Here is a 23,114-nt window from a genome sequence, read left to right as displayed (position 1 = left end):
TGAAATACAGTACTGATGAACTTCTCTGGGTGAACAAATTTTTCCATGATCTTCCATAAGCTTTCATAGCTGACAGTATCAGAAGTCTTGGTCAGAAGGGTGAACATCCACAGAATGCTCCTGGAGTTATCAGGGTGCACATACCCTACAAACTGCTCCTTACCCTATCTGAAGCCACTGGCAATGGGTGAAGGTGAAGGACCAGCCTATCAAGGAGGACCCTGGCAAGAATCTTACCTTCTAGGGATGGGGTGATGGGGAAATAGGATGACCTATTTCCTTCTCCTTTATAGAGATGGACAGTGGAAATGTCTTTGAACTCTTAGATGATAACCTCTTCTTGCCATATAACCCAGAAGATTTTAGTCAATTTTTATATGAGTAGTAGACCTCCTGCCTTGTAAATCTTAGCTGGAACAGAATCAGCACCAGGTGTTTGCAACACAAGAGAAACCTAAAGGCATGCAAAACATCTTTTTTTTTCAATAGTATTTTACTTTTCCAAATATATGCAAAGATGTTTTTGACATTTACCTTTGCAAAACCTTGTGTTCCAAATTTTTGTCTCTCCCTTTCTCACCTCTTTCCTCCCCAAGAGGGCAAGTAATCCTATATTAGTTAAACAGGTACAGTTCTTCTAAACATATCTCCATATTCATCATGCTACACAAGAAAAATTAGATCCGGGGGGGGGGGGGGAATGAGAAAAACAAAACAAGCAAATGTACAACAAAAAAGTGGAAATACTATGTTTTGATCCACATTCAGCAAAAATCTTTTCTTTAGTTGGAAATTTGACTAGAAAAGGATTAGTTTCAACCTGAGGTATACAGTCAATGGTTTTAGCATTGGTTAATGATGGTGTGTTGAGAACACTATGGAAGTGTTGAGCCCATATGTCCAAGATCATGTCCTTATCATTAATCATTGTGGCTCCATTAGCTCTAAATAGTTGAGATATAACCTAGGTCTTTGGTCCATAAGTAGCCTTTGGGGTATTAGAAAAGTACTTTAGATTGTTACTATTAGCATAAACATGAATTTCGTCTGCCTTCTTACTGAGCCAAGAATCCTGCATCTCTCTAAGCTTCACTTGCAATCTATTTTTGATGCACTCTACTTTCTTAGAGATGTACAAATGATCCTGAGTTCTCATTTTTAACATATATACCCACAGAGACACAGATACTAGAGAGACAAGAGAGACAGACAGACAGATTCACTTACATATACATATAAATACACATATATACATATATAAATAAGTTCAGAACTCTTTATAGCTGAAAATAGAACAATAAGGTAGCAAAATGAAAATAAGGTAGCTTGACCTGAATAATGAATATGTGTTTCTCCTTAATCTCTCACATTTATTGAAATCCAGAGGGAAGACCATCACTTTTACTTCCTTGAATTTAATATGCTTGGATATCTGATAGTTTTTCACTGAACTTGCAGAAAGATATAGAAATAATGAAGGGCTCTCTAATATTCTGTGTTTGGTGGTTGCATTAGGCCCTTGTCATTTCTTGTCTGTTATTCCTGCCTCAAGTCCTGCCTCCATCCATTTCAATCCATATTTCACAGAGCTTCCAAAGAAATTTTCCTATGATGCCTGCCTGATCATGTTATTGTCCTGCAAGGTAAACTACAATGACTACCTATTATCTATAATATGACCTCTTTTATACCCGGTATACTAACAAACATAATTTTTATTCACTCCTACCTAGGAAATTTTTTTACTATATTATATGAGATAATCACAGAAGATAATTACAAGAAATGTGCTTTTGTGGCCCTTAGATATCTAGGACCCAGCAGCAGTGATAAGGTTTGAAAAGACACCTTTTCTTGTGGTAGTCAGTAGTGAGAGTTTTCATGAGCACCTGAGAACTCTGGCTTCACTTAACCTCTAACCTAGATCTAACTGCTTTATACAAGAAGATGCATATGTGTTATATTATGAAATATTGACAGATGAGAAAAAGTAGAACTATTCTAGTCCTGTTTGTAGAAAATGACAGGACTATGAGAAAAATTGAAGCCCATGATTGGTGAAAAGATGATAAAAGAGTACCTAGCTATTTGAAATTAGCTTGGATCTGTCAACTTGGACAAATTGCATTCTCAATGTCAGACCTTGTCTTGTCAAAGCATTACAAGAGAGTAAAGGCTCCCAGCTTAGTAGAGGTCAAGACCACATTTGAGTCCTTGTCAGCAGCTAGTAAGAACCAATGATACCAGGAAATCAGGTGGAGTGAAGCAGGGCTCTAGGTGGTGAACCAAAGTGCAAGATGTAAAGTGACAGCAATAGGAAGACAAGCTAAGCAGGAAATTAAAATATAAGAAGCCAGGATCAAAGTTATAAAGTCAGACTTCATAAAGGCAGGTCACTGAAGAAATAAGTTATGTTACATTTTGTTAACTCTGCCTATGTTCCAGAGACCTAGAAGCCTTCTTTAAAATGGGGTATCAAAGGGACCAACATCCAAAGAGCTAGAGTTCTAGTAGCAAGATTACTTAAGAATTTGCAAGTGCATTTGCCAAGCCACAGTGAGTGATCTTTGCAGAATTCTGGTTAATGTAAGAGTTGCCAGAGACTAGAAAATGGCAAATGTATGGATTTTCAAAAAGAGAAGAAAGTGGATTCTGCCAAGCTTTTGTAGTCAAATTTGATGTCAATCCTCAGGAAAAAATTTAGAGTAAATTATTAAATGGTTGATATGGAAAGATTTAGAAAGCAAAACAATATTCACTAGATGTAAGCACAAGCTCACTAAGAACAAGTTTTTCCAAACTAAATTTCTCCCTCCCTCTCTTCCTTCCTTCCTTCTTTTATTTTCCTTTTCTTTCTTTCCTTTCTTTATTTCTTCCTTTCTTTTCTTTCTTCCTTTCTTGCTTTTTGCCACCATTACTAGTTTGGTAGATCAGAAGAATGTTATAGTATATATAAATTTCATCTAGGCACTTGACAAAGCCTTTTTCAACATTCTTTTATAAATTTTAATATGTTGTCTGAGTTGTAGTTTAAATAGATTCAAAAGTGGCTGATTTATAAGACCTAAAGTATTAGTTAGCAAAAGTTGTTGGTGTTTGTCCTTTGTTCTTGAAAAGAATCATGATATTAGGAAGACAATGTCATGACTTGTAAGTAGGCAAGGACATGCAAAGTCACCAGCGTCTCTCTCCTCCAGAGCTATCTGGATCCAAGATCAGGACAACTGGAAATAGCCCTCAATGCAGTGGGAGACATTGATCTCTTTCCCAGATCTGAGTTTGATTGAGACAACTCCCATTCAGTGATAAGGTTAGGTAAGAAATGAGACAAAGAATGACCTCTTTTACCTGGTATGTCAACATGAAGAGGACACAGGAGGCATGTTATAGAACTTAGCTTCTTTAAATATTTTTATCATTGATTATTTGAAAATATAGATGGCGCACTTGTCAAGTTTAAGATGACATAAAGCCAAGAAGGATAACTAGTTGTTCTTTGTATGATAGATAACTTCAATCTTACCTTATCCCCACAAAACCCCACTCCAGATGTCTACTTTTTACACAACGCTTTCTTGAACTCCTGCTCCTTCTGTCTTTTGACATTCACTAATACCTAAGTCCTCCTCTAAATAAAGCAGCATCCCTAGCCATCCTTTCCAGGATTGGCTACTTCTTCTCTCAATATCACCATTAGTCCCTGTGGAGGGATAAAAATAAACCTTGCTCTCCATTGTCACTTCCATCCTGGAAAGGATGACCAAGGGTGCAGGATTATTTAGATGGGGACCTAAGTCTCAGTGAATGTCAAAAGATTGATACTTTCATGCTGGCAGGAGACATAAAACTGTAACTTGAAACATGATATCATGGGGTGGACCAAGTCTTCCACAAATTAGCTGTCTGATTTCAACTGGACCCTCACTGTAGGAAAGTAATCTTTCTAATCATCTCTAATTCATATTTTATCCCCCTCATCACAGTAAGTATTCCAAACCTTTTCTTCTCTTTTTGAGCATCCCCTTTGCTTCACTTGGGAATTTGAAAACTTTCCCTTGTACTTAATACTTTACAAAAAAAAAAATCCCCTCTCCTCATCTCACTTTCCCCTGATTTTATATTACACAGGGCTGATCACTTAATTATCAAACCCATTGGTCTAACAGGATGATTTCAGAAAGGCCTGGAGAGACTTACACGAACTGATGCTGAGTGAAATGAGCAGGACCAGGAGATCATTATATAAAAACCATTACATTGAATTCCCAATCCCTATATTTATGCCCACCTGCATTTTTTATTTCCTTCACAAGCTAATTGTACAATATTTCAGAGTCTGATTCTTTTTGTACAGCAAAATAACCTTTTGGTCATGTATACTTATTGTATATCTAATTTATATTTTAATGTACTTAACATCTACTGGTCATCCTGCCATCTGGGGGAGGGGGTGGGGGGTAAGAGGTGAAAAATTGGAACAAGAGGTTTGGCAATTGTTAATGCTGTAAAGTTACCCATGCATATATCCTGTAAATAAAAGGCTATTAAATAAAAAAAAACCCATTGGTCTTTTCACAGTCTTCATTATTCTTGAGATCTCTGCATCATTTGACCTGTTTGCTGCTTTCTTCCCTTTGGAGACCCTCTTTCCTTTGGAATTTTGTCACACTGCTTACTTTTCTTTCTCCTATCTATCCTCGCAGTCTCTTTTGCTGGCTTTTCATCCATATCATGTATCCCCCAAGTCTCTGTCTCTGCTTTAAATCCTCTTCTGTTTTCTCTGCCTCACCTCCCTCAAGTGTAAAATTGGATTAATAGTAGTAGTAGTAGTAGTAGTAGTAGTAGTAGTAGTAGTAGTACCTGTCTTACAGACTTGTGAGGATCAAATGGGATAATATTTTTAAAGTTTTTATTAATAGTTTCTGGTACATAGTAAGAGTTGATTAATAAATGCTGTCATCCCATTCCTTCTCTCCATACTCCTCCGCCCCGCCCCCCCCAATCTCTCCCTCCAATAGAATTTTATGATAGCAGAGAACTGGAACAAAGGTTCATCAATTAGGTTCTCATTAAATAAATTACTAGATCTGAATGTTATGAAAGGACCAATGGTCTCCCTGGTGCAGCTTCTTTCCTACCACATACAAAATGCAGAAAATTGCCTAAAACAAGACAAAATTGTCCTGGGACCTGATTGGCCCCAGCTTCTCTGGTGTGATTTTTTTTGGTCATCTAGGGTAATAGAAAGTCCCATCCAGGTGAAATCTGAACCCCTCAGACTTGGTGGATACTTAAGATCACACAAATTGCCATATCCTGCTGCTGATGACCAGGTACATTTCCATAAGGAGATAAGAAAGCTTCTAGAGAAACTAATTGTATCCTTATTTCCATTTCCTTGCTATGTTAGACCTTCCTTCTTTGTTAAGATATTTAGTGATTTATTAGTGCCTTATTTGATGTAAAATTAAATGACAAGTAAGAGATTGGTAGCATTAGAGCTCTGCCTCGAATAAATATAATAAAATATTACCATGTCATAAGAAATTATGAATATGATAAATATAGAGAATATAGAAAGAATTACATGAAGTGATGCAGATGACATAAACAGAACCAGGAAAAACAATATGCCCAATTTCTAAACAATGCAAGTTGAAATAACCACAATAGTAATACCAACAAAATCAAAACTGAATGATGCAAAATTATAATAACCAGGCTTGTCTTCAAATAAAAGACACAATGCTGTACCTCCCCAAATCCCTTGAGTAGGAGTGAATTGTTGCATGAGTATGTTAGTTTTGTTTTTTTTTAATGCATTGGTTAGTTTTTGCTGAACTTCTTTTTCTTCCTCATTTCTATTTATTACAAAGGATGGCTCTTTGAGAGTGGTGGGGGAAGGAGTGCAATGAAAAATAAATCTGATGTTAAAAGATATCACTAAAATCCATTTAATTTTTTAAAAAATAGGCTGCCTATTGTGGTTACTGAGTTACATTATATTGGTACCATTGAAGCTGAATCTGGATGACCATTTTTTAGGAGTGCTGTAACAAGAATTCAGCAAATCAGGAAGCGGTTATATTAAAATTGCTTTCAAAGTTCCTTCAGACTTCCAGACTTTGATTCCTCTGCTGGTGCCAAAGCATACATTTAAAGGCTCTTTCCTTTACCTAAGTTGAATGTTAAGTGGTATAACTGAATATTTGTATATTTTATTATATCTGAATGTTGAATATATTCTATATATACACACACACACACACACATACTTTCACGTTGGTTGGATTTTTAACTGGCTAGTCATACAAGTCTATTAATAACGAGACACTAATTTGAAAAAATATTATAGCAATGTCTGTTGACTCTCATTTTTTTTCTTTTAGGTGAGCTGTGCTGGTAAGCAAAATTTTGATGCTCCTAACAAAATGAGATGCAAGATTCCCATTATTCTCCTTGCCTGTGGTTCCTTTAACCCCATTACAAATATGCACCTGCGTTTATTTGAAGTGGCTAGAAATCATCTTCACCAAACAGGTCAGCAAAATAAATCTGTTGTTGACAGTGCTGTTTAGATTGAAGAAAGTTGACATTTCAGATGCTTTGAGTTTTGGCTATTATTGTTAAAACTACTGCATTAGGTTAGTAATTTACATCATCTCCAGTAAAATGTACTGACCAAAAAATATATACTTATTTTACCATTTTCAGTATTTTTTTCTAGCTAAATAGTACTTAAGCAGGTCATATTCCTATTATAGTAATTATATACTTTTAGTAGTTCATGGCAGTTATTACATTGAATACCAACAAGAGGTTAGATACTCCATAGAACATTTGGTCCCATCATTTCAATTCCAATTTAAAATATGTAATAAAATTAGAAGGTAAGGTATATACTTTATAACTTCTATCACAGGATGGGTATCCAAGCACATTAATTGATGGTGATATTGACATTTTCTCTTTTGTGATCATAGCCTTTTCAAAGGTCACATCTAAGGAATTAATAGCCACACACACACACACACACACACACACACACACACGCATACTCACACACACATACACTTCTGTAGAAGATCACTGAACTATATTCTCTGGCAACAAGAGACAAAATACATGTTCATATTTATGACTCTAGATAATTAACATATATATATATATATATACACATACATGTGGACATACATATATAGATATATAGATAAATCTGTTTATGTATATTTTTTCCTATAGATGTAGATATTTCAGCTTCAATCTTATTCTATTTCAATCCTTTTTCACATACATTGTTTTTGGTCTGAACTTGTAAGTTCATCAATATAGGAGGACTTTATTGAAACTCTTTATAATTGCAGATGTTTTATAGCATCACCCAGGATGTCATTAAGCTATGATTAGCTCATACCCAGTGTTGTCAGAGGCAGGATCTGAACTCAGTTTTTCTGCCTTTGAAAGTAGTCTTTTCCAAATCACTATTGATCAGAGAAATGCAAATTAAGATAACTCTGAGATATCACTACACACCTGTCAGATTGGCTAAGATGACAGGAAAATATAATGACAATTGTTGGAAGGGATGTGGGAAAACTGGGACACTGATGCATTGTTGATGGAGTTGTGAACAAATCCAACCATTCTGGAGAGCCATCTGGAATTATGCCCCAAAAAGTTATCAAACTGTGCAAACCCTATGATCCATCAGTTTTTCTACTGGGCTTATACCCCAACGACATACTAAAGAAGGGAAAGGGACCTGTATGTGCCAAAATGTTTGTGGCAGCCCTGTTTGTAGTGGCTAGAAACTGGAAAATGAATGGATGCCCATCAATTGGAGAATGGTTGGGTAAATTATGGTATATGAATGTTATGGAATATTATTGTTCCGTAAGAAATGACCAGCAGGATGAATACAGAGAGGCTTGGAGAGACTTACATGAACTGATGCTAAGTGAAATGAGAAGAACCAGGAGATCATTATATACTTTAACAACGATACTGTATGAAGATGTATTCTGATGGAAGTGGATTTCTTTGACAAAGAGAAGATCTAATTCAGTTTCAGTTGATCAATGATGGATAGAAGCAGCTACACCCAAAGAAAGAACACTGGGAAATGAATATAAACTGTTTGCATTTTTTTTTTCTTCCCAGGTTATTTTTACCTTCTGAATCCAATTCTTCCTGTGCAACAAGAGAACTGTTCAGTTCTGCACACATATATTGTATCTAGCATACACTGTGACATATTTAACATGTATAGGACTGCTTGCCATCTGGGGGAGGGGGTGGAGGGAAGGAGGGGAAAAATCGGAACAGAAGTGAGTGCAAGGGATAATGTTGTAAAAAATTACCCAGGCATGGGTTCTGTCAATAAAAAGTTATAATTATTAAAAAAAAAAAAAAAAAGAAAGAAAGTAGTCCTTTATCCACTATACCACATTGCTTCCCTTATCAGCCATATAGACATAATTCAAAATGCCTGACATGATTGAGCAATTAGGATAGACAACTTTAATTTGAAATGCTAATAAGTGGTTCTCTAAAATGTGGTGTGTACTGATATATAAAATATTTACTTTAATCTCTCAGGTAATAATACTAAGCACTGGAAAGGCAAAAGGTAGTTCCTGCTTTCAAGAAGGTAACAGCCCAACGGAGGAAACAGTATTTAAATAACTATAGAAATAAGTTACATGTAGTATAAATTAGAAATAATCAACAGAGGGATGGCAGTTGCATTGCCCAACTAGAAATGGCCAGTTGGATGCTCCGGTGGGGTAGCTCATACTACTCTCTGGTTGTTATTTTTCCTTTGTTCTCAAAGAGGACCATGATGTTAGATGATATTTTATCAAGAACTTAAAGTAAGCTGAAGAAGTCAGGAGATGGAGATTAGAAGAAAAAGTGTAAAAGGTATTTGTTTATTTGGAATGTCTCTTTGAATTGCTGTGACTTGAAATGACATAGAGTTAATCCCTAATTACTTTTTTGCAGAAAGAACCACAACTACCAATAACCATTTAAAATAACTATCAAAGAAATTCTATGAATTTGCATGTCTATTTGGAAGGAAAGGTCTTTGTTATTAAAGTGCAATTAATTCAGTGTTCAAAAAGAGAATGCAATATCTGATTATTTCTCTTTTTAAAAAAATACTTTTTTACATTATTTTCAAAGAAATATTTTCTAGTATGATCAATAAACTTTGTTTTTAATAGTATTTTATTTTTCCAAATACATGTAGTATTTCCAAATACATGTAGATAGTTATCTATATTCATTTTTGTAAAACTTGTGTTCTAAATATTTCTCCCTTCCTCATTTACCTTCTCTCTCTCCAGACAGCAAGCAATCTGATATAAGTTAAATATGTGAAATTCTTTTAAACACATTTGCATATTTGTTAGATTATGCAAGAAAAATCAGATCAAAAGAAAACAAAAACCATGGGAAAGAAAACAAACAAACAATGATGACAAAAAGGTGAAAACACTGTATTTCAAACCTTGTTCAGTTTCCATAGTTCCCTCTCTGGATGGGATGGCATTTTCCATCCCAAGTCTCTTGGAATTGCCTTGAATCATTGCTTTGTTGAAGAGCCAAGTTTGTCACTGTTGATGAGACAGATAAACTTTGTAAATGCAAAGCTGACTCCTGCCTGCTAGGAAAGTTTAAAAAAAAAAAGTCTAGAATCTATCTGTCTATATGTCTGTCTTCTCTCTTTCTGTATCTTCCCAAACCCCACCTTATTCATCTTCTCATTCATATTCTATCTCTCTCTCTCTCTTTCCCTTCTCTCTCTTTTTATTATTTTTTTATTTAGATAGGTTAACCACTGTTCCGTAATTAATAAGATACCAGATATATCTTTTATAAATCAATCTTTGCATTTTAATTACCCTAAGAGAACTTCCTTGATTATAAGATTATCATAAATCTAAATAGAGAACTATTATTCTCCACATTGATTTAGGAAGGGATTCTAGATTTTTGTCTGCAATAGAGTACATAAGATACTTCCATCTATTTTGTGCCCTTTAAAGTAACTTGCCTTAATTTGATATACTTGTTTAGTGTGCTATGAAAACTAAGCCCATCAATTATGCCCAAAGGACTATCAAACTGTGCATAGCCTTTGATCTAGTAGTGTTTCTACTGGGTCTGTACCCCAAAGAGATCTTAAAGGAGGGAAAAGAACCCACATGTGCAAAAATATTTGTAGCACCCCTTTTTGTTATGGCAAGGAACTGGAAACTGAGTGGATGCCCATCAATTGGAGAATGGCTGAATAAATTGTGGTATATGAATGTTATGGAATATTATTGTTCTGTAAGAAATGACCAGCAGGTTGATTTCAGAAAGGCCTGGAGAAACTTACAGAAACTGATGCTGAGTGAAATGAGCAGAACCAGGAGATCGTTGTACATGACAACAACAATATTGTATGATGATCAACTCTGATGGATGTGGCTCTTTTCAACAATGAGATTATTCAGGCCAGTTCCAACAGACCTGTGATGATGAAAGCCATCTACATCCAGAGAGAGGACTGTGGGACTACAACATAGCATTTTCACTCTTTTTGTTGTCATTTGCTTGAATTTTATTTTCTTTCCCTTTTTTTCTGATTTTCTTTTGCACCAAGATAATTGTATAAATATATATATGCCTATTTTGGATTTAACATATATTTTTACCATATTTAACATATATTGGATTATATGCCATCTATGTAATGGGGGGGGAGAAAATGGGAACACAAGATTTTTAAAGGATCAGTATTGAAAAATTATCCTTGCATATGTTTTTTATTATTATAGCTTTATATTGACAGAACATATGCATGGGTCATTTTTCAACATTGACCTTTGCAATCACTTCTGTTCCAACTTTTCCCTTCCTTCTCTCCACCTCCTCCCCTAGATGGCAGGCAGTCTAATACATGTTAAACACTTGCATATGTTTTGAAAATAAAAAATTTCAATTAAAAAAAAAGAACTAAGAGAACATTGTATGCAGCAACAACTAGATTATATTATGATCATTTCTGATGGACTTGGCTCTTTTCAACAGCGAGGTGATTCAGGCCAGTTCCAATGGTTTTGTGATGGAGACAGCCATCTGCATCCAATGAGAAGATGTGAGGACTGAGTGTGGATCACAACATAGTATTTTCACTCTTTTTGTTTTGTTTGCTTGATTTTTGTTTTCTTTCTTATTTTTTCCTTTTTGATCTGGTTTTTCTTGTGCAGTATGATAATTGTGAAAATATGTATAAAAGAACTGCACATGTTTAAGATATATTGGATTAGTTTCTGTTTAGGAGAGGGAGTGGGGGGAAGGGAGGGAAAAATTTGGAATAAAATTTTTTGCAAGTGTGAGTGTTGAAAACTATTTTTGTATATATTTTTAAAATTAAAAGCTATTATAAAAAAAAAAGAAAAAGAAAACTAAGCCCATCATCACTGGTGTCAAAATATATGCTGTTATATATCTAGCAATGATGGTGCTATATCCTGTCTGGTTAGCATCCTTATTTGTCCCAACATTTTTATGGACAATGTTACTCCCCTTTTTGGATTCTTTTTAATAATGCTATTCCCTCAGCCCTTTTTTCCCCCCCAGAAGTAGCTTTCCTTTCAAACCAAGCCAAGGAAGAAGGCATAAACCTCACATCAAAGCCAGCTCACCTAATCTCAGCAACTACTCTTGCTGACTCATTAAGTAGAGAAACCCCAGAATACATACTCTCTCTGCCCAGGGGAAGTTATAAAAATGAATCATTAACTTTTCTACATATCTTAGCCCACAGACAAAAACTATGATTTGGAAAAATATTGAATTTTTTTGTCTCCCTCCCAATAAATAACCTAATCACCTCTTTTTAACCATATTCCAGCAATAATGTGCACAGATTTGATCACAATTGCTGTTTTAAGAAACAAAGTACATGTAAATACAGAAAGACAAAGACACAGCCATGGTTAGAGACTGGTGCTAATGGTATCATGGTAACTACCCTCCTTCCCTTCTTCCCCTCTCCAGGCTCTATATGGTCTCTCTCCTTCCCAAAATTCTTTATGATGGGAGTGACAGGACTGTGAGTCATATCAATTGTCCCTCCCATCATGAGTGTGTGAGCAAGACTCTCCAAAAGTTGAGGAAAACCCTGGAGGATTTCAGCCTGATCAGAAGGTATTGATTGATTTCATGTCCTAAGAACCTTAGTGTTGCACTGATACGATTACAGATTAGTAAAGCAGACATTCTGCAGTCCCTACTCTGTATCTGACTCTGGATATAAAACTCAAGAAGCACTTATTCTATTGAGGGAAAACAACACGGACACAATTAAATATAAATAGTGCGTATTATTGCTCAATTGTTTTTCACTTGTGTCTGACTCTTCTTCACAAATGGGACTCCATTGGCAGATTGCCATTTCTTTCCTCAGCTCGTTTTACAAATGATCAAACTGAGGGAATCAGTCAGATGACTTGTCTGTGAATCCACTGCTAAGTAAGTGTCTGAGGCCAGCTTCAAACCAGAATTAGAAGATGAGTCTTCCTGGCGCTAGGCCTGGCACTCTATCCACTGCCCCACCTAGCTGCCCACCTAAAGAATGTATTTTGATTTAAAATAGAGGTGGGGAGAGAGAATTTCATTTTTCTGTAAGTTTGAAGCAAAGGACAGAGTTGGAAAAGATATTAAGGGGATTTTAGATGAAGAAAAGGGGAGAAAAGGTGTTGCAGAGCAAAGGCCATTTCTTTTGTTTCTCTCCTATCCCATACTCCAGCTTCTAGTACAGGTTTATGAGCATTCAGGTAAGTCTGTTTCATCAGAATAGGGCACTCCTGTTACACATTAAAAAAAAAAATGATACAAGTATTTATATGTCCAACAAGTACTAACAAGTATTTATTCAACAACAACAAAAATGACTGAATCAAGTTATCAGTTTTAATCATTTTTTCCTGTTTTTCAAGAGTATGTAACTCTACTTGACTCCCCACAGTGGATCTTATTCTTTCATTAACAGTGTTACATGAGTTTGGTATGTATAGATATTCCAGTAGCAGAATGTAACTAGGTGAAGAATAATATTAGTAATCCCAACAAACATAGTAAACAAACGTAGTAAAAAGTTAAATAGAGCTCATATAAATTAAACAAAAATATTTTAGTTCTGCATTTTTCCCATAATGATATTTATGTACTAAATAAAAATGTCTAAAAGGGGTTATGATCAATCAACAAAAAAAACCAATAATTTTCTATTAAGAACTTACTATGTGCCAAGCACAGAACCGGGTATATAGTAAGACATCAAAGAAAAAACAAAAACAGTCTCCTGTTTGCAAAGAGTTTATATTCTAATAGCAAAGATAACATAGCACTGTTATGAATTATGAATAATGATTATAATTCTTTATATTTGTATATAGCACTTTGGAGTTTTCAAAATACTTTCAAATGCATTAGTTTACCTAACCTTAACTATCCTTTGAGGAAGCGTAGTATCACTATTCCCCCAAGAAACTGAAACTTGGTAAGATTTAGTGAATTTGCCCAGAACAACAAAATGTTTAAACATGTGGTATGATTATCATGTTGTCATGTCTTTATTTTATACATTCCTTCCAGTTACAGAATATGTGCATTTTCAAAGAATATGTCAATTTGCCAAACTATAAATCCATAGCACTGCTACCAGTCATGCTGGATAAATATTGTCTAAGAGAATCCCTATGAAACATCTCAATATAAAAATGGAGGTGAATAAAATAAGTTTCTAATGGATCCAACAAAAAGTGAAGGATACCTCATATTTCATGTTTGACCTGGAGCAACGTTTTTTAAGTACTGAGAGAATAGAACTCTCTTCACTGCATTTTATCATTTACCATTCACATCCTCATTCTAGTAGCAATATCAGCCTAAAAACATCAAAATGGACACAAAATAAAGGTAGGCACTATTTCAAAATATTTTTGAAGAAACTCTTAAAAGCTCTTCAGAGATTCTTATGATTTCACAGACCACAGTTTGCAATGTCTATCCAAGCCTAATATTCTTTGCTGCCTCTAAAACTAAGAGTTTTTAATGTGTTTTATGTCATGGATCCCATTGACATTCTGGTAAGGTGTGCCTTTTCAACATGTTTTTAACTACATGAAATAAAATATATTAGTTGGCAAAGGAAACCAATTATATTGAAATGAAATTACCAAAAAAAATTTTTTAAGTTTACAAATCCTAGGTTAAGAACCTCTGTTTTAACCTGAGTTCCCTAGTTTGTTAAAACCTGGCTGATAAGAGATTCCACATCTTTTTTATTGAGTACTGTACTTAGGTCTGTTTCTACCAGCAAGAGGGAATGAATTACTCTTTATTTTAGGTACATATTCTTTGGATTGGACGAGATATGTCATGTGTTTGTTTATGGCACCTATAATGAATTATCACAGAAATGGATTCATCCATATTAACAGATATCACAAGCCATGAAATATGAGGACATCTCTAAACTTAGGCTATTTTTAGGTTACTAAGGAAAACAGTGATACTTATTGAGTGTAATATGGATGTAAAAAGTATTATTTATGGAAAAAATTCTCCAAGTCACTAATAAGATAAATGCAAATTAAAACTATGAGATTTCACCTAATGTACATAAAGTCAGACAAAAAAGGATAGCTATGGGAGTTGCTGTGGTGATGGAAAGGGAAATACTTGCGTTAATAGTGGAACTCTATATCATTCCATCCATTCTGAAAAACAATTGAATCTGTACCTAAAATGTCACTAATTTGTTCATCTTTTTTGACCCATTAGTCTTCCTCCTTAAAGAGCTCAAAGAAGGAAGAAAAGGACCTACATACAATATGTATATTAGTTCTTTTTGTAGACTCAAAGAACTGGAAATTTGGGAGTGTCCATCAGTTGGGGGATGATTAAACAAATTATTGTATTAAATCTGGGAAAACATTTATGAACTGATTTCAAAATGAAATGAGCAAAAATAAGAGATCAATTTATATAACAATAGAATTATAAAGACCAATCACATTTTCAAGTCATTGGTAATGAAATACTCCACCCTATCCTAACAGAAAGATAATGGATTTATGATGCACAATTAGAAATTCATTTTCTGCCAAATGGCAGAAAAGTCTAGTATGGGGTTTCTGGATGGTATATAACTGATATAAGGGTTTTTTCTCCCTTTAAATATAAGGAGAGGGGAGAATAAAGAAATGTAATTATACATAGATTTAGCAAAATAAAAACAAAGAATGAGAAAAAGTCATTGAAGCATTTTTAAATGCATGAGAAATGTTAGATTTTAAAGGTCAATAGAAAACAAACCATCAGGACAGCTTTGAAAATAATGGATTTATTACACTAAAAAAATAAGCAAACTATATATGATAGGTTTTTGGCTACAGGTAGAATTTTCTTTCTGTTATATATATGGAAATATTCTGCTTGTTTAGTGTTGGTTAAGTTTAAATGTTGTAAAAAAGATGGAACAAAAGAATGAGTATATGTAAAAAGTGAAAGTAGACACTGTAGAACATTATTTCTAAGAATCTATCTTAGTCATCAGCACTATCATTGTCAAAGAATTGAGTTTTTTGTTTTGTTTTGTTTTGTTTTTTGGATAAAGGAGACCTGAATATGATTACAGACAGAGAGGAAGGGAACAGTGAAGTAAGAAGTTATACCTGGTGGAGAAAGTGGACAGAATTGCTGGCACAAGGAAAGAGAGGATGGGACTAAAGTCACAAGTCTCAGAGTGGTTAGCTCTGGAAAGGAAGAATGGAAATTATTCCTCTAAACAGTATGAAAAGAAAGTGGGCAGCTTGGTGACTTAGTGGATAGAATACCAGGTCTGGAGTCAGGAAGATTCATCTTCCTGAGTTCAAATCTGACCACAGACATATTAACTGTGTGACTCTAAACAAGTCACTTCATCCTAATTTGCTTCAGTTTCCTGATCTATAAAATAAGCTGGAGAAGGAAATGGGAAACTATTCCAGTATTTTTGCCAAGAAAACCCTAAATAGGGTCATAAAGATTTGGACATGACTGTAAAATAAACAAAAAATGTGTAAAGATAGAGGTGAATAAGTGTTATTAAGAGATGGAAGAGAGAAGAGGTAAAAGAGCTCACTCCAGATGTCCTCAATCTTCTTAGTGAAATATAAAATAAAGTTACCTGCTGAGAATGAGAGAAGAAATAGAATTGGATCCTTGCTCTGTCCTGGACTTCCTGCTGCTATTTCCTTGGCCACTTGGGCTTTAACTGACCTCAATATAATAAGTGAGCCACAGGGAATATTCTGTTCATTTCACCTTCCTTGGATTGACCTCCAATTTAAGAAGTTGCAAATGCTTGGCTTCTTAGGAAGAATAACATTCCATACTGTAGTGATTAGATCAGTTTTATTTAGTATTCCTATATCTCTATGAAGAAGTAAGAAAACAAATTTTTTCTGATATTTTTTTATTATCACTCCACAATACTTTATGAGACTATTTTCTAACTAGCATGCCCCATATACTGTCGGTGCTGTAGAATGAATTGCATCATAAAGATAACAATACAATCTAAAGCTATCCTTTTCTTCCTTTGGCAACCTCAAAAAAAAAAAAAGGAAAAAAAGATGTTTTATTGCTCCCAATTTTTTTCCTCTAAGAGTTTAAGTTGAAATTGAAATGTATTTATTGTAATAACATTTAAACTAACAATTTTCTTTGGTGAAAGAAAATGTGTACTCCCTAGTGGTCTGATCAGTGTCCAACATGATGAATTTCACAGTGGCTTCTGCTGTGACTTTAACTTTGATTTTCCATTACAAAATGTATGCTGAGAGAATTAAATATCTTATGATAAGGTGATGCAATATAATCTAGACATAAGGTTGAAGTGTAAACTATAATAATTCCATTTAAGACTACAACAGTGCCAACTTCTATGCTCCTGAGCTTTAGAGGATACCGGGGTACCTAAAATAAATATTCTGTAAACTCAGTATGTTATTCTAATATTGGACTAGCTCAGAAAGTTTTTTAATCAAATAGAGCCATTTAATATATATTCATAGATAATTTTTCAGGCTGTTCTGAAGCACTAGTCATTTACACATTTCTAATTTAAATGACTTTTTTTCTGGAGGAGACAGATTAGAAACATTGAATCAATGATGTTCAAATTCTAGCAGTCATTCTAAGCCACTTTCTTTCTTTTTCCATTTAGATAGAGTTTGAGGATTTGAGAGCATAATTATATCTGAAATTTCTTAGAGTGTTAATTTTAACTAACAACAAGCCAACATTTTTCTTACCCTTATGGTTCTGCCCTGATGAGTTACCAATTAAAGTATGTAAGTCATAAGATTTAGAGCTGGAAGTGACCTTAGAGATCCCTTCATCCTCATTTTGCAGATGAAAACCTTAATCCCAGAAAGGTAGGGTGACTTGTCCAAGTTCTCACAAGTGTAATAAATAAAAGATTTTGAGAGTTGTTCTTAGGAAAATATGGTTTTTTTATGCCTCATGTAGTAATATTTTGCTATAATACTGCTCTCAGGTTACATGTTTGGGGACTATTCAATGTTTAAGTGTTTTATAACAAGGTCCTTAGCTTCTTCCTTTGGACCCCATTCAACTCTAATCCCTGCTCTCTTATTAACAAATTCTTCTTTATCCTGAATCTCTTTACTTCACATTCTCTCTGTCTTCTTGCACTTGTAGAAATTCAGATCTCCAAAAAATAATGCTTCCCTATCTATTGTCTCCAGGACTCTTCCCTCATCCTTTCCTGTGGTGTTCTCTCTTTTTTAATAATATGATTGTTCTCTCTGGGAGCAAGTTTCTTGGGGAGGTTTCTGGAGGCAGCCTTTGTTTCAGTTCAGATCAATAATCACCTCAAATATAGCCAGCTGATAAAACCCAAACATTTATTTTCTCCTTCCAAGTTTTGTCTCTTTCCTTGAGCCCGGTTAGCTTTCTTAGAGGCCTCTCTCCCTCCTTGGTTCCAAAAGTTCTTGCAGCTTGTCTTTTGTCACCTCCAACTCCCTCTGAATCTTTCCAACTGACGCTCCCCTCTTAATCTTTTCAACTGAACTCTCCTGACTGAGCTCAGCTGTTTTTATACTCTTTTAGAGGTGTAAACTCAAAGGTTGACTCCTCCTCTGAGAGTGGGATTTAGGAGGTGTGAATTTGGATATCTCATACTGAACCCTGAAATCTCCCAAATGTGTGTGAACTAATGTGTGAGCTAATGTGTGAACTCCCAAAGGTGTTAACTTAAGCATTGTTTCAATCAAACTAATGATTTAACACCTTGTAAGGATTTGCTCTACTGTATGAACCAATAAGTATTGTATCAATTCCATTGAGTTAACACTAGGATTCTAACACTTTCTCACCTTCTAACCCCAAATTACTGGTTCAGGAGGAAGAGTCAAATTCTTTTCTCCTCATCTCACTTGCATGTTGTTGCTTTATCAATTTATTCATTAAACCCTCCTTTTACTTATTCTATGTTCATCTCCCATCTCAATCCTCTACACATCCCCAGCTCATTCTTCTTTTATCAAGATATTCAGTTGACCTACATTCTTACTCTTCTGCGTTAACTCTAGTCTTCATAATTGATGACTTCATGTATAACTCTTAAAATCCAAAACGCCAAACCCCTCTCTCCAGTCACAACTCCCTGGCCTTCAATTTCTCCTCTTGCCTCCAAAAGTATTCTTTCTCCTCATTATAACTTCCAGTCTCTTTACTTGTCCTTGTTCTTACAGTCTACCACCCCTACCTACTGTGTGTCTTCTTTCATAAACTTGATCCTTTCAACTTACCATTCGAGTCTACATTATCAGCTACCTTTAAATACCCTGTCTTCTTGTCAGATCTCTAATTATCTTGCCAGCATCAACTCTGAATTATCTTCATCATTTGCATTCTCTGCTCCAACCAGTGTGCTACTTCCTGGAGAAAGCCATATTACAATGCTACCTGGGTCCATTACAAATTCACAATATCTGATATCAACTGCTTTATCATTGCTGTATGACAAGCCTTTTATTTCTCCCTGGTAGGATCTATTCCATTATCTCTTTTCTTCTCCAATCTCCTATAACATTTCTCTACACTTCCTATACTTCAAATAAGAGAAACTTAATGATATTATTTTGGTCTTCTTTGAGAAGGAAGGACAACAAGCAACCAACTAAATAAAAAGGAGACCATATGTCTTAAGTTCTTTCTTCCCTACCCTGTTTCCCTCCTCCCAATCTCCTCTTCAGTCACTTCTTCTTTACTAAAGTCTTTAGCGAAGAGATATTTGTATTTTTTTGCTTTAGCTAACACATCTTTTTATGCTTTGATTCTGCCTTTTTCTGTCTCCCTCCACTGATCAGCTTTCTCTTTGATCTCTTTATCCACTGATTCATTCTTGTCCATCTACAAACATGTTCACATAGCTAATATTATGTTATTAAGAACCAGACATTTCTTAGGCCAAGGTTTACTGACTTTATCAATAGAATACAGTTACTTAGTGATAGAAAAGGAGCCAAAATTCAGGTTACCTAGACTCATTTTTGAGTAATGAGCAAACTAAATTTTTGGGTAATTCTTTAGGAACTGTAAATTGGTCTTATGTTTATCATTCATGGTGCAGCATCTGGAAAACTGGCCTCAAAGCCAGAAAAAGCCAAAGTCTTTTCAGGTCCCACCTTGAACATATTTTGATTTTGTGACCCTAGGCAATTCAGGGGTATGGGCAACTTAGTAAAATTTTTAAGTTGCAGCAAAGTTGCTGACTTGTATTGGTAAAAGTAGTTTCCTTACATGGGAGTTCCCTATATCAATAAAATAAAAGTCCAGTCCTTAGCCCTATCCTGTACAAGGGAAAATCATCTTCTGTCACTGAATTAAACAACTCAGTACAATAGACATTAATAATAAATATAATAAACAATAAATGTCAGGGATTATTACTTTTAAGACACTAGGGTCTGAGGGTAAAAATATAAAATAATACACAGTCTCTGACCCCTAAAAGAACTTGCAGTCCAGTCTAACACCTATATACAAAAGGTAGTAAGTATAGAGGAAAGGTCAAAAGTTTTGACAGAAATTCAATGAGAGATCACTTCTAGCAGGGAACAGGATCCTGTTCTAGCAGGTACAAAACAAGGAAAGCTTTATTCATTGGCTTTAGGAAGACTAAAAATCTTCTTCTGAATTAATGCCTATGATTGGAGTCGTCATTTTAACTCCTTTTTCTCTCTTGTGGAGATCTTTATGAAGTAGTCCCCAGGCTATGTACTTAGCCCAGAGGGGCAGCCCCAAAAGACGATATTAGACTAAAAGACAAGAGCATTAGAGAAAGGATTCTATTCAAACCTGCTGTGCAATAGAAGTGCTGACTTGAATAAAATAAACACCATCCGGGTACTGGAGAAGAGAGGCTTTAACTCACCATGAGCTAACATGGAGTTAAAAACAGACCTGTTTGATCAATACCAGGTGAGAGCATTCCCATAGACTCTAAAGAGTTCTTATTGTGTGAAAACAGGAACTATAGAACCCGGATGGGCTTAAAAGATTTCTTCTGAAAATAGAGGTAGGGGATACTAATATTCAAAGGCTCCAGTGTGGACTCTATAGTAAGTGCCTAGATATTAGAACACTAGCCCCTTAAGGCTAGATAACAAAAATTTGCTAGTGAATGGAAAACCTTAAAAGGTTTTGAATCAAGGGTTTTTAAATTAGCCTCACATAAGATGTACCATTGAAATTAATGTATGGGTTCATAATCCATAAATGTGTGTTATATTCTTCTTAGATTATGTTTCATATTGATGGAATTCATACCTTTTGGCATTAAAACGGGTTTTTGTCATTATGATTTTGGAGTTGGTAATAGGAACTGGTCCTTCTATAAATCAATGAAAAATCACACATCATACTCATATTCATACTAAAATTATCATGTCCTGCACTGCCATGATCTTTTGCTATGTATCAGTTTTTGTAACAATATAATACAAATTCCTTACACTTAGACTTAGTACTGGCCTAGAAATGGTTCTCGTGCCCTATTTTACATAACCACCAATATTAGCACCAAATATATAATCTTGATGACCCATGCAGTGCAATTGAAGAATTAAAGGATTTACTAACTGATTATTCAGCAACATTTCGTCTTACTGAGTAGAAAAGAAAGCTAAACTGTTTTAATTTTGTCCATAAAATTATGTTCTGTGTTTAGCTGAAGCATTTAACTTAGTGTTGACCTATTTTATAGAATCCAGTTATAAATCTTAGGCTATCCTTCAGTATAATAATAAATATATTAAAAATTTTTATTAAAAATTAAAAGGATGCTAAGACATCTAAGTTCATTAAATGGCTTACGGTATAAAGTTAGATCTCACCTGAATTTCAAAAATAAATCACACAATGGAAGGCATTAACTATTAATAAAATGTTTTCTCTCAGATCTATACAATTTACTTGTCTTCTTATCATATTTAATGGAAATAAGGATGTTTGGTGACAGGAAAAAATCCTGTCCTAAATCAATATGGTCATTACATTTTCAGGAGTGATCAGGAGTGGTTAGGGAGAGGGAAATGATTCAACAATAGTCAACAAGAATTATTAAGTGCTTACTATTTACTAAGCATAGAAAAGTGATTAAATACCTGAAAAGTTACTTATCTCATAGAACTGATATTCAGAAATTATAGGTTACAGATGATCTCTAGATTAAACCTTGTTTCCAATAAAGCTTCTGTTAACCTAGTTCAGATAATTTTTGAAGTTTCTAGCTTTTCTGGGTTAAGCTCTCAAGCAAACTGAGGAATATATTCCAAAATACTCCCATGTTGAATTGGATAGTTTGAGTCCATAGTTGAATGACCCAGAACTGAAATTCATTTAATCTGCCCTTTATAATAATGTTATCCTTAAAAGCAAAACTGCAAAGCAGTAGTACATACACTGAATATAATTATACCACCTTCCTCTTCTTCTCTCCATTCTGTGTATGATTAGACTAAAGATAAGCAGCAGAAAGTAGCAACAATAGGACTGATGAGGTTAGTGGGAGTTTAAAGAATTGTGGGAATCCCCTTCTGATCAGTGCAGGTCCTTCATGAAAGAATTCTTGAACCTGAAATATTGAATGGCATAAGGGAAGTTTATTGTTGGATGAGAAGTCAGCTTTGCTAAGAAGACTGACTTCCTAGTGGCTAAGTGCTATTAGGGAAATGGAAGCTAGCATTGAGCAGAGAATGTCTTCACAGCAGGTAGGAGTCCCAGCAGTTATGCCAAAGAGGCAAAGCATACTACTTTGGACTTTCTGCAAAGAAGTGAGCAGAAACCTATTTTATGAGCAGATCTTGGGTGGGGGACTGGGGACAGTTTGAGCTGATTAGACCAGGATCTCCCAATTGAATGAAATTTCTTTGAATACTTTTTTAGCCTGAATTTGAATGGGAATCCAGCTATGAATGTGTGTGTGTGAGGGGAGGGGGAGGTGATTTGCCTTAGAAAAGGCCAGCTAGGAGGATATGTCTCTCTCATAGACTCTGGAATCTGGGAGGCCAGGAATCAAAGGGAACAGAATTTCAAAGATTTAATTTTACGGATCAAAAGGGGAAAGTGTTTTTTTTTTTAACAGAGTTTACCCGCATCAGGGCTAAAGACTAAAGGTAGCCCATGGGAGGAATGGTCGACTTTTGAAAATCAAGAGGCCCTATGATTTAGATGTTTTCAAAACTAGAAGATTTAAGTTGAAGAGGAGTAAGTATTATATATAAAAGGGGGGAAAGAAGAGCTAAATGATCAAAAAGGAAACTAGAAAACTGAAGCATTGTTGTAAGATTTTAATACATTAAGGGAACTTAATATCTAAATGAATTTGAAATCATTTCATCTGTAGCCTATGCCTCCCAACTTTGGATTCTCCTTAGGTGTTTTGTTCATTGTAACATATTATTCAATTGGCTCAAGCCCCTTTACCAGTTTAGCTGGGTACATCCAAATTTACCTAAACTCAGTTTGCTCTTTACTAA

General features: G+C 34.9%; 1 protein-coding gene across 7 annotated transcripts in view; it reads left to right on the top strand.

Annotated features, from left to right (window-relative positions):
• NMNAT3 (nicotinamide nucleotide adenylyltransferase 3) overlaps nt 1–23,114 on the top strand; it is a 152,193-nt gene that overhangs the window by 91,071 nt on the left and 38,008 nt on the right. The window contains exons 1-2 of one of the 7 annotated variants that reach the window (XM_031959827.1): nt 6,452–6,540; nt 12,055–12,204. In XM_031959827.1, coding sequence (XP_031815687.1) covers nt 12,062–12,204 — 143 coding nt within the window. In that variant the 5' untranslated portion in view covers nt 6,452–6,540; nt 12,055–12,061. Of the gene's footprint in view, nt 1–6,389; nt 6,541–8,841; nt 8,923–12,054; nt 12,205–13,653; nt 13,978–22,744; nt 22,843–23,114 lie in introns of those variants that run through there. The other 6 variants (XM_031959828.1, XM_003763739.4, XM_012544621.3 and 3 more) reach the window with 6 other exon arrangements.

The sequence above is a fragment of the Sarcophilus harrisii genome, chromosome 3 (assembly GCF_902635505.1).
Source record: "Sarcophilus harrisii chromosome 3, mSarHar1.11, whole genome shotgun sequence".
NCBI classification, from domain to species: domain Eukaryota; kingdom Metazoa; phylum Chordata; class Mammalia; order Dasyuromorphia; family Dasyuridae; genus Sarcophilus; species Sarcophilus harrisii.
This window is presented reverse-complemented; position numbering and strand designations above follow the sequence as displayed.